We start from the raw sequence: 13,150 nt of genomic DNA on the forward strand, positions 1-13,150 counted from the left end.
AACAGTGGAGGTACTTGTCCAATGCAGATTATGCTCCCTGATCACAGGTTCGAGCCTGGGTCACATCACTAGCTGACTGAGCAGAATTCCCCAAGCAACACACAGGGGAGGGTGGGATTTGTTGGCCACAACTTTCTCCACTCATAGCGCCCCCTCTGGTCTTGCAGGGAGAAACACACCTCTCTGTGAAGTACAGGACTGTGCCATGTACCTTGTGTTTAGAGCCAGCTGTGAGAGTCAGCCTGTATGTCCACATCTCCTGTATGCTACTGCATGGTTTGCAGCTTCAAGCCGAGATGGAAGTCACACAGTCAGCTATTCCAAATCAAGTGACAGTTGGCGAAGCTATCTTTAATTATTTGTAAATACATTTTGAATCACCGATCAGTTCAAGATCAAGATCCTGTGAATTTCCAACAACAATTTTGAGTTCGCACAGTGGGTTTTATAGTTAAAGATGGTAATACTATTGTCTACTTCATCTCAAACTCACAGGGGTCTGCCACATGACCATTCATCGACTGTAAATTTAAATTAGGCTTATCTTAAATAGGCATGGCCAGATTCTGAGCTGCACATGATATTTCAATGAGCAAAATGCCCAGAAATCTATTGCTACCTCCTGGATGTGATACAACACCAGTACAAAGTCACAGAAACAGTTGTGGATGTGGTACAACACCTTTCAATTACAACAGGATAGATGTGTCACGACCACCAGGCAGTCAAGAGCAAAGCGTAAGCGAGCTAATCAGACCCAGCAGCGGGTGATTATTAACAAACGCCGCCGCACGAGTTAAACCACCTGCGCACACTCATTGCGGTGCGCACTGCTATTTAAACCATCTTCACCTGCTTCCCACTGCTCGGTATTGAGTCTACTCCTTGAGAGCGCTACCTGGCGTTTTTCCCCGTACCTCGTTTATTCTGGTTTTTGGATTCCCCTTCTGCCTTTTCGACTTTGCACCTCGCCTCTCGACTCGGACTGTCTGCTACCGGTGAACTTCCTGGATTACGACTTGCCTTTCGCCTTTTGACTACGACCTTGCCTCTCGCTCTGGTTTGTTCGCCTGCCTCATCTATCACCCGTGCCTGCGTCTGCACAGGATCCGTGTATCTTCTCACCAGGGATTCCTAACAAGATGTTCATGAGGAGCAGGGACCTGGGCACTCAGGTGTCTTTTCCAGGCCACATTGAAGGCATGATTAAAAAAGACAAATGTGTGACACCTGCTGTCTCTGCAATGAAAGGCCTCTTTACCCTGGGCAGTGTGCCCATAGTGTGCCACTCCCCAATCACCCTCTCTGTGTCTCTGTGTATTCCAGGCCTTCACAAAAAGATCAGTGGTGCTACAGCCTGGAGCTGCTGGACCATCTACCTCACAGCCCCAACCTGGTACCCAGTGATTTTCATCTCTTCTGTGCCTTAAAGAAGCACCTGTCCAGAGGATCATCTGAAACTGACATGACACGCAGCAGGCAATTATACCTTGTCACCAGTAATGTCACCTCAATTCCTGCTACATAGGATTCTGTCATGCCATTTTGTTGAAGGTCTTAAATTTAAACAACTTTTATTCATGTGATAAACGCAGATATGCCAAGGTGCCATGATCATATTGTTCATTTCAGCTGCATTTATTTGTGATTAGACTACCGGGAGCTCTTGTTATCTTCTTTTTTCTTTAAACACTTTGATAATAAGCATCCATAGCAGCTAAATGACTTTCTTACATTAACACCTTTTGCATTAGCATTTTCCCATTTTTAACGTGTCTCACATCAACTAGACATTTCCAGTCTTGAGTCAATGAATAGACTCTAATCACGACACATTTATGGTATTTGTGTGATTAATATATTTAAAAAGGATCCATTGGTAAGCACAGATAACTTAAAAGAATATAAATTTGAACCTATGGCACAAAGAGTGTCAATAGGAAGAACAGCTCAGCGTTTCTCAACTATTACTTGTCCCCAGCATCAGTGATTCATTCTCCTGTGTTGGAAACTGTGTCTTTTTATATAGTTTCTTCAGGACTTTTACAATTTTTAGTTTACAATATATGTACATTAAGAGTCTAAAATGGCAGAATTTCGGTTTTGTTAACATTAGGTTCAGCAGGGCAGCAGGAAAATGTGTATTGAAGACCTTCAGAGAAGAATAGCTTGAGGCCTTTTGGAGTTCACTGTTTTTGCACACCCACTCTTTAGTATTTAAAAATATATGAGCCCATCAGGTCAAGAGATGAATACCTTGGGTTTGAGGAATTGAGAATCTGTGTTCTGCAGTGACTGAGGGAAGAGTGTTTCATACTGTTCATTCTCTGGTATGTTACACAAGTCGCAGCAGTAAAGAGGCAGACTGTGACTTCTGTACAAACTGCTCAAGATTGATTTCCCAGCTAATGAATAATGAATACAATGAATATGCACTATTACAGGATTTTCATAACATCTCACTCTCGTCATGCCAATCTTGCAACACACTCAACATTTCAAAATAGAAAATGAAAAAAACAGTTTCAGTCTGGTTCTTTTCCTCTGTTTCTTCTGTAATAAGCAAAACTGTCATTTTAACAATAAAATTATTAGTGTTGAAGAAAATACTTAAAAAATTGAACTTACCATGATTAGAAGCTGATTGAAAGAAAAATGCAATGGGTCACAGTTAATCATTGCTTTGAAAATCAGACATGTAACCCTTAACAGCTACAGTTACAATTAATTAATTCTGAATGACTACCATGTCCTGGTTTCAAAAATCACCATTAACAATATGTTCCTCATGTTATAAGTATTTGACAGTCTCCTGATACTGAACAGCACCTCAACTGTGAAGCTCAATGGAGATGAGGTTCTTTGGAGCACCTGTGATTCCTTCTTCTTTCAAACTTTAACCTCTAAATCAGTTTTGGTAAAGGTTTATCATGTTTTCTTCTATCCATGAAACTTTGTTCTATAACTCTCCCGGCTCATCTCTGAGGTAATGCCAAGGTCTGGGGATACATAGGTGACACTGAAGGTGTCTTGCTGCTCTTTATTGTAATTGATGTAACCAATGTTGGCAGAAGAGGAATTAATTCTGTAATGTACAGAAACATTATGTCTGCTTATGAAGAAAATGCTTCAATTTCTATTGAGTAGCACTTCACCACACAGCATGACAATGACTGAAAACATATGGCCAGTGCCACACAGGCGTTTGTCAGGAGAAAAAAGATTTAAATGCAATTGAGCATGCATTTTTCAACTGAGAGAAAAAAAAACTGAAGCCAACCCACCCCAAGAACAGAAGGTACTGTATATAAAGTGTTTATAATATGTAATATTATCGAATATGATTAATTGTATGTATAGAATTACCCAAAAAAGCAAATACAGTATATTCAGTACATTGAACTTATCATTCATATTACTCTCCAAGGTCAAGACAGCGGTGCAGTGGTTAGCATTGCTATCTCGCAGTGCTGGGGCCCTGGGTTTAATTATTGGGGTAATGCCTGCGTACAGTTTGTATGTTGTGTTCATTTGGGATTTCTCTGGGTGTACCAGTTTTTCCCCACAGTCCCCACAGTCCTAAGACATAATAGTAGGATAACTGGCTTCTAAGAAAAGTGGACCTGGTGTGAGTGTTTGTGTGTGTCCTGCGATGGACTGTTGTCCCATCCAAGGTGAACCCTGCCTTGCCCTTGCGCCCTGTTGCTTGCTGGGATAAGTCTGGCTCCCCTGCAACCCTGTATTGGATAAAGTGGTTAGCAAATGGATGGATGAATTTACAAATACAAAGGGCTAGACCTCAAAGCAACCATAATGGTTTTAAATGTATTGCCCAGCACTGAGCGATGGTGCTTCCAGTCCAAATACAATGTTTCTTGGCATGTCTGAAAAAACAAACAGGGAGAATATGTGTGATGATAGTGGATCCTGTGAGCAGCTGAAAACAGGCCTGTGTGCTGAGAAAGAAAACAATAACAGAAAAAAGCAATATTTGCTCCATTTATTGTATAAAGAATCTGGATGACCAAGAAAAATATTTTTTACAATACATATACACGATTTCCCATTTCCTTCTATTTATATACTGTATACAACTTATATATGATTTTGTGACATTTTACAGTACAATCCTTAAATTTTTGTTGTACCTTTTGAAAGAGAAGCCATCTTTCTTGTGCAAAGAAGAAGACATCTCTTCCTTTGAAGGTTTGAAGGTCGGTGACTGCTGGCCTCATCTAATTTTCCTAATTGTCGTGAATTCGGGATTTGCAAGGAAAACACTTCCCATATTGCCACACAGTCACATCAGCCCCATGGAACCTGAAACAAAACTTTGGCGGCATCTTAAGCTGACAGCCTTTTATTTCTCTTGTTGGATCAATAAGCATAATAATATTATTATTATACTTGTAATATGCTTATAATAATATTATGCTTAATATGCTTACGCTTAATAACATTTACAGTAAATCCAAAGCAGGTAAAAAAAAAATTGTTCTTGAAAACAGTTGAAAAAGCACGTAGATTGTTGCTACTCTTAAAGTGCTTCCAATCCAAAAATGAAATGAAAAGGCTTTGTGCAATAAAATAATTAGCTGCAAATACAATATTGAGGTGTCTATGGCAACATATAAAAAATGTACAATGCTAGCAATCATCAGTGCATTTCTCCTACAGGCACAATTTAAACCATGATTCCTGAAAACCCAGTTGTGGTAATGGATGTGTAGCTTAAATCCATGAGTGACACATTCATACAGTACACTGGGGGGAAATCTGAAAATGAGTGGACACGAAATGGGCTGCCTGTCAAAACCCAGTTACTGCCTGTCAAAATTAATGTAATTAAGCACAAAGAGTAATGCATAATAAAACGAAGTTGCAATGCAGTGATGCCTTGACAAATGAGGTTAATTGGATTTAATTGTATGAATTGATTGCACTCCTCGGCTCCTCAGTGCAATTGTGTAAAGAATGATTTTTCCTCTTCACTATGTCGGTTCCCCTAAATATGAAATGTCACGAATAGGCTATTCTTGAATAATATTCAGAATATCAGATATTGGTATTTTCTATCATGAATACTGATTAAAAGATGCTAAGGATTAAATAAAATGGTAATGATAAGTTGATTGCGCATCTGTAGTTTGGCTCTCAATCATGGACATGCTTTAGTTTTTATATGACTCCCTTTCCCTACTCTGCACTTGACTAGGCTGTATATCCCGTGTACCCTCAAGGTGATTCCTCAGCAGGGACAAATCACAACATACACATTCCACAGAGCACTCCAACTGTACAGGATTCTGTTCCTAATTTACAAGATATTATCGCTCTGTGCCGCTGTGCAAGAAAGCATCATGCAGTGCAATGAAATCCTTTTATAAGCTGGTATAAAGAATAAATAATGTATTGTTCTGGCTCAGATTTTTTTGCACTCAATAATATGAATAAAAATCTACAGAAATACTCAGGTTTCAAAAAAGACACCACACAGGCTCTACTGCTACTCATCAGTTCTTACATCTCCTCCATCTTCCCTTGTTAATTCTCTCTTAGGAAGTGTCAACACCCATTAGACGTAAGGGACTGGAACTTGATACTTCACACATTGAGTTAAAAGGGTGCTGTGCGCTTGTTGTTTTGATATTTGCTAATAAAAAAATGGGAGAAAATGCTTGGTTAATAGACTCCATTAGTTTCACAGCATTCAGACAGAAAAGCAGATTTAAACTGACTGATCGTCTTGTTGATCTCTGCAATGCTTACCTGATGGCAGCTTTAGAAGGAACACAGAGAACTGCGTCTTAAAAGATAACAAAGCTGTGGATATATTTAAGGTAATCTCTGGATATGAAACCACAGAAACAGGTATAGTGTCTTCATTTCAAACAGTAAGCCTTCTAATGGTATGAAATGAGAACAGTGTTCTACCAATGGTCATAATTATTACCAAAGTGTCGTCTGACAAGCACATCTTCTCCCCTGTAACCCTTTGCCAAAACTCTTCAGCATTCACCATTCATTCATATCAAATAAAGAAAAAGACCCTACAAATCAAAAGGAAACTAGATCCAAAATATTTAAAGCAATAAACCACAAGCAGTGGTGTAGATCGTTGTCATAAATATGGTGACAAAGGAACCTCACAAATCAAATTAAAAAATAATACAGAAATAGTCTTGAGATCCATGGGAAAATAGAGGGTCCACATTCATTAAGATGTAGTGTCATTGTAATGTAACTCACATTACTGAGATCTATGCCCCCCAGTGTCAGTTTTCCTCTTGGACCATTTAAATGAGGTTTGGTTCTTCTACTCAAAGTCCTTCACTGCTCGTCCTCTCTCCATCAAAGGTAATGTCTGCACTTGATGAGCTTTTGGAAAGCCTTTTTGAAATCCTCATTGAAGATGGTGTAGATGAGGGGGTTAATAAGAGAATTTAGGTACCCCAGCCATGTCAGGAAGTCAGCCACTTCTAAGGACACACTGCACACAGAGCAGACGTTGACGATGAGTTCCTTGAGAAAGAAAGGCAGCCAACAAATCACAAAAGCCCCCAAGATTAAGCCCAGAGTGGTGGCTGCTTTCTTTTCCCTGGTGCTGGAAATCTTTTGTCTCCTCCAGGACTTTTCCCGGTGGGATTCACTCTTGGGGCTCTTGATGGTGATGTGCATGCGCTCCCCTTCAGTAGAAGGCTCAGAGTAGGACTTCTCTGGAGGGCACAGGGCAGGATTGCTCTTTGAGCGCTTATCCATGCACTCCGGCAGCATGTTGCCATTCATCTCCTCCTTGGTAATGCGGCTGACGCTCCTCTTGTGGTACAGGGTCTTGGCTGCCCTGTAGATCTTGTAGTACAGGATAAGAATGAGGGCAAGGGGGATGTAGAAGGCCCCAAAAGTGGAGTAGATGGTGAAGGCGATGTGGTTGTGCTTGATGAGGCATTCATCATCCTTGTTTTCGTTCTGGTGCCTCCAGAACAGTGGGGGCATTGAGATGAAGATGGAGATGGTCCATACCACCGAGATCATGATGGCAGCACGCTTGGGTGTCCTTTTGCGGGAGTATTCCACTGCATCTGTGATGGCCCGGTAGCGGTCCAGGGCTATGGCAGCCAGGTGCAGGATGGAGCAGGTGCAACAAGTGATGTCGACGCTCAGCCAGATGTTACACACCACTTGGCCCATGATCCAGGTCTCTTTCATTATGTAGACGATGCTGAAGGGCATCACAAGGATGGCCACCAGAAAGTCAGTGACGGCCAATGAACAAATCAAATAGTTGGCAGGATGGTGCAGCTTCCTGGTGACGATGATGGCTGTGATCACCAGAGAGTTGATGGCCGTGGTCATCAACGCCAGCAGGGACAGAGTCAGGGATATCAGGATCTTGCTGGTGGGGCCTTTATTGACCACTTCAGCAGTGCCATTGGTGCTGTTGCACAAATCCATGCTGAGGGAGACCGGTGAAGAAAATCCCCACCGTCCATGAGAACAAAGAAACAGCAAAAATATGAAACAAATTAGCTTCAATGAAAAGAGCATTAATCTAAACCTCTGATAAAAACAGATTGGTCTGCAAATGACAGTGGCTTTAGTCAAGTGGTGGCCTGGATCACTATGGCAATGCACACTGAACTGTGTGAGAAACGAGCTACAGCTGTACAGTTTGTCCTGCCATTTTCTTTGGACAAATTCAGACTGCCACAGATTAGCTCTGCCTCTTTCTGGGTGTGCTATGACTTTAGTACTCTTAGCAAGCCCTGACTGCATTAAAATAATGAATGCACCGCAGCTGGGCTAGCACAAATCACTGAAATGGGGAGAGGATCTAACTATAAAATATAAACACTTAAACACATCCACAGATGGGTCTAGCCTATTTCACTCCTTAAATCCAATGACAACAAAGAAAATGTAAAATAAACTTTATTTCAAAGAAAACATCTCACTATCAGTAGGTAAAGTAGGTCAGTCCCCTTTCCAGGCCATAAAGGCCCATGTGGGAATGGGCCACCATTTATCTGGACCATCCAACACTGGAGGTGGAGGTGATGTGGTCAGCAGCATGCTCCAGCCGGCCTATAACACCTGGAGGGATTAAACCCCAGTACTCATTTGGAAAGCAGGCTGAGTGGACCTGGGAGCCGTCTGGAAGGAATTAGAGCAAGCTACATCGCTTGCCCCTACCTGGGATTGAACCCAGGACTTTCCAGTCAGGAGCTACAGTAGATGCCCTTGCCATCTCAGCTACCATGGCTACTCTCATAATCAATCAATAATCAATAATCAATAATCAATAATCATAATATTCTAAAATATCAAACTATCATCAAAAAAACTTTCCGAAACAGCTGATTGTCCACTATTAATCCGTGCAAGTGGATGATGGGGCCAGATTTGCGCAATGAAAGAATCCCTCCAATCCTTACCACTTGCTTTTTCCCATGCCATTTCCCTGTCCCAGCTCTGAAACTGCGGAGCAGGAGCTCATGGAACAGGGAGTCGCACTTTAGGCCCTGTAGCCTGGCCAAGTGGTCTCAGGTGCAGGATTAAGGCTCCAGTCTCTTTGGGGGTGTGGGTTTGAATCCCACTGCTGCCAGGTGCTTCTGTGTTAAAACTAATCAGAGATATATACCTCACTGTGTTCCTGGGGGTGTTTTTAACTATCTGAGATTTCATAGTGGAGAGATGTTGATCCCCTGAAGGGACAGAATAAGGTCCAGTTCTCCCAGGGCTTTACAATCTCAGATGAATCAAGCACAGTCCCACAACTCGCAGTAATTGCACACAACGTTTGACTAATATTCTTCTCCTCTCATGTCTTCCACACATAAGCCCAGCAGAATCCCTTTGGGTAACAATAATGTTAAGCATCCCCAGACCTCAGGGATAAACCAGACCAGGACTCCACACACTGAAATGCACAGGCGGGTGCAGTTTGTAGTTGCACAACAGCACTAGTCTTTATAGAATGTTTCCCTGTACAGTCCTCCTGGAAAACTTGACAAATATATTTTGCTGGTAATTACCTCAATGATTACAAAAAAAAAGATAAATACCTGAATTTGAAGGAATTTGGTCATTCATACCTTTACGGGTTCTTCTCATTGAATACAAACATATGTAGAGGAGCCTTCCTTTCCTGATCTGAATCCCAGGCTACCCCTGTCTCTTTCAATTAGGTCAATCATGACGTGGGGCTACCTGCACCCCGATGATCGTCATCAGGGGTAAAATCTTCACCTAGAGGCAGAAAGAGAGAGCAGGAGGGAGAAAAAAGGAAGTGCATGTCAGGAGGAAGACTGCATGATGTGCCATATGACAGAGCCGGATTTGCATGAAAGGAGAAAAGACTAATGCCATCACCCCTGATATTTTGCCGATCAAAGAGACTGTTGTCAAATGCACAGAAACAAAAAAGCTCATCTCTGTGTCTTTGAAAAGGAAATTGGGATCCCCGAGACCAGCGGACAAAGACAAAAGAGCCCACTGGCACATTCATTGTGCCGCTGCACCAGAATAAAGCCCTCATTTTATTATGCATAGAAGGTAGTTAAGCCTTACATCTTCTCTCCATCCTTCTCTCCTGTCGGATGGAATAAGTGCGCACTTCCATGCCTGCAATCAACGCCATGGTTCGAATGTGGGCAGAGGACAGCCAGAGGCAATTCTCTTTTTCACCTCTTCGTAACTGGCTGCTGCTACATTGCTTCTCTATTAATGTGTCAATCTATCCAGCTTTGAGAGAGACCTTACAATCTGTGCTGGGTGTTTAGATATTTATTTTATTTTTAATAACAAGTTAAAGATCTACATAGACTGTAACGTCTTCTACAAAATTATACCTACAGTATACGTCCGCTTCTGTCGTAAATATAAGATATGGCCACGACAAGGGCAAAACAGCTATCCGGGCTGCTAATTTTCATACAGTATACTGTATAGTAAATATGTAGAATGTAAGTAACCACATCTAATTTCACATGAATGGAAACACATTAACAGTACCCGATTGTCATAAAATATGGGTTTAATGACATTTATTTATAAATTTGTTTTTAATAAGTTATCAGAAAGGGCTCTGTACCTTTACAAGACAGGCTCAAATGTAAAAGGGAAGCCACTGCACATAGTCAATATTTCATGTGCACACCTGCCTTAAAATAATGTACTACTTCACTCTTAGAAAACCTGTAACAGTTTTGTTTCACAATGCGAGGTAAACAAGAGCTCTCACATAGGGGGTACTGGCTGAGACTCAAACATGGTGGCATTTCTGATTAACTGTACAGTGCAGGAGCTGTGCCAGATCAATCCCACAAATGCTCGCCAAATGCAGAGTGAGGCTGTTTACTGACTTATCCAATGCAATTCATATTGAAGGGGAAAAATCTCACACAAGAATTGTGACCAGATGTAGCACTGTGAAGCAGAAAGCAAACAACATAGCATGGAGGGGTCACATTCAAAAGCACTAGTTCAAATCTAAACCTGAGAGATTATGATGCCAACCCTTTGGTTTTTGATAGTAATAAATATGTGGAGCTCATCACTGTGGTAGGCACGACATCAACTTAAAAAACACTTTCAGTGCCTTGTACTAAATATGGAACAATTGTATTTCTGTGCTGGGAGGTAAAGCAGAAATATAAGTGTAATGTCACAACCATAAGTGGCATAAAATCTAAGGTACTTGCATTACCCATTTAGTCATCATCATTTTCTAAAGCCACTTACTGCTGGTGAGGGCCGTGGTGGTGACAGGCTGAGCAGGGCAGACCAGAATTCCCTAGCAACATCTCCTTCTGGGAGATTCCCAGCTGCTCCCAGACCAGCTGGGAGATATAATCCCTCCAGTGTGTCCTGGGTGTGCCTCAGGGTCTCTTCCCAGTGGGTTGCACTTAAAATCAAATTGAGTGGGTACAACTCCAGCGAGAGGCCCGGGGGGGATCCTCATCAGATACCTGAGCCACCTCAACTGGCTCCACTTGATCCAGAGGAGCAGTGGCTTTACACCAAGGACCTCCTAGACTGCCGAACTCCTCGCCCTGTCACCGAGAGTAAACCCAGGAACCCTATGGAGAAACCTCATTTCCGCTGAAGTACACATTTTATGTCTAACTAAAACACCTTTCCTGTGTCAGCTATGAAAGGTGTAAAAAAACATAGAGATGGTCTGCACTTGGAAAAGTCGATATGTAGACATTGTGGCATTAAATGGGAGTTTGTTCAGTGTGGAGGCAGAGCCCTGGATTAAGGGCGACAATGCGTTGCCTTAACAACCACAGCTCCCTGGCTAATTTAGGACGAGCCACAGCTGTGGGGGCTTTTAAAGAACACACTGAGCACCCTGTCGGAGGGATAAGCAAACCCCCGCAAGGGGAGAGCGTTCCATCGACAGTCCCGGAGGGGGATTGTGATACGAGCATTAAGCCGTCATTTTTACTTCATTTTATTTTCTTTTTCTTTTCTCCTGTCCTGCCGTTTATCTACACTGGGACAGGCTAAACCTTTCCTCCCCTGTCCCATTGTGTACAGTATCTCCACCAGGACAGGTTCAGTTTCTGTTGTTTTTGGCCTCGCCTTTTTCCCCCCCCAGGCTGGACACTGTTAAATAGGGACAGTCCAGCCTGGATACCACTGTCCCATGCAGTGTATTTTTCTTTTTCCATTTTTTGTTATTTTTTTTGCCAGTTTTCGCTGACTTCACACCGGTATCTCTGCTCCCTCAGACGGAATGTCGACTTGGGTGTTCGCCGTGGCTCCTCCAACTCCTGCAGGTACAACATTTAATAAACGTGGGAAAACACCCCTTTAAAGCATAGATTAGAATACAATAGATCTTTATGCTGTTAGTCCCTTATGTCTTCACCATAAACACATGGACATTGAGAACTCAAGCCTTGAAGTGGTTTCAAAGTATGTTGCCTTGGAATGTGAACTCAAGCTATGACAGTGCTATTATTATAGAGATACAGATATTCCCACCCCTTATAAAACTGTGCTCAGACTCACACGCTAGCTAACCGTGGCATTGGGCTAAGTCCTCGACCATTGGGAAGACAAGTATTGTGCTTTTCACAACAGTTGGCTTGCCATCAATGTGCAAAACCCAAAGTTTGAGTTCAGTCAATCTGTCAGTATGAGAATCAAAGTTAACAGCATATCTTTGAATACATTTTGAAGGCTCAAAACAATTACAACTTTAATTTCTCGTACTAATATGGTAATTCATTACGCGATTAATATTTGTGACAGTGGAACACACCTCCCACTGCACGCGCCCCTCCGCGGCGCGTGGGAATGTGCAGCTTCCACAGCTGACGCTAAGCGCTTTAAAGATCCCAACGCGCCCGCAGACAGCGTTCACGCCAGAACCGAATGTGTTTCTCTCATCGGCGGCACAAACTAATTTCTCCGATCTGAGAAAGATTTCTCTCCAGTACCAGAGAACCGAAACCTCTGCAGACGACTACACACCGGCACACCGCAGGGAAGATAACACACGGTCTGCCGGTGTTCAGGCAGCCTTCTAACACTACCGACACTATCACAATATGTTGCTTATGATGTCTGAGTTTCTTGAACGTTATTCATAAATCTGTAACGTTCCAGTTATCTCTTTGCAACGATGCAGATAGTAACAATATTAAGTTACTTTAAGAATGTTTCATTTACAAATAAGCTGTTTAGAGAGGATTTTATTTTTACCGTAATACGGAGTGATTTTCTTAGCTTAAGCAGATGAGGGGGGAAAGGAAAGCACTCAAACTATCTCCCCTCAGTTTTGTGTGGGTTATAACGGGATTAAGAGGCTCAGAGAATAATTCCACAATGAAAAGAAAAAAGCAGGAACACAATGCTTCCTCTGTGGAACATCTTCAGGTTTGTGGGAGAGAGCAGAGACATGGGACAAAGGCGGGGGACAGGGAAGACAAACCCACTTGTGAGAATGGGTAGGGGCTTGAAAATGGGGCCGAACTGATGGGGACCTGGGTAGCAGACTCTAGGGGGAGATCTCAGGGGAGATCAGTTGTTCATTGTGTGCTGGAGGAGCGGATCAAGTCTAAGGCTATTTATGTCTTCTTTCTAGTTCAGGTCCATGTAGAAGTGTGCTGTTGGGCTTGTACTTGTGGGTACCTTGTGT

The 13,150-nt window shown here is 42.3% G+C and overlaps 1 protein-coding gene across 3 annotated transcripts in view; it reads right to left on the bottom strand.

The window, feature by feature from the left end:
- Positions 1–3,979: 3,979 nt before the first annotated feature.
- Positions 3,980–13,150, bottom strand: part of htr1fb (5-hydroxytryptamine (serotonin) receptor 1Fb) — a 66,419-nt gene continuing 57,248 nt past the window's right edge. Inside the window, exons 2-3 of one of the 3 annotated variants that reach the window (XM_069197623.1) lie at positions 9,093–9,246; positions 3,980–7,435 (exon numbers count right to left, since the gene is read on the bottom strand). In XM_069197623.1, the coding sequence (XP_069053724.1) occupies positions 6,352–7,353 (1,002 nt within the window). In that variant the 5' untranslated portion in view covers positions 7,354–7,435; positions 9,093–9,246 and the 3' untranslated portion in view covers positions 3,980–6,351. Of the gene's footprint in view, positions 7,454–9,062; positions 9,247–13,150 lie in introns of all 3 variants that reach the window. The other 2 variants (XM_015361497.2, XM_015361498.2) reach the window with 2 other exon arrangements.

This window comes from Lepisosteus oculatus, chromosome 13 (genome assembly GCF_040954835.1).
Source record: "Lepisosteus oculatus isolate fLepOcu1 chromosome 13, fLepOcu1.hap2, whole genome shotgun sequence".
NCBI classification, from domain to species: domain Eukaryota; kingdom Metazoa; phylum Chordata; class Actinopteri; order Semionotiformes; family Lepisosteidae; genus Lepisosteus; species Lepisosteus oculatus.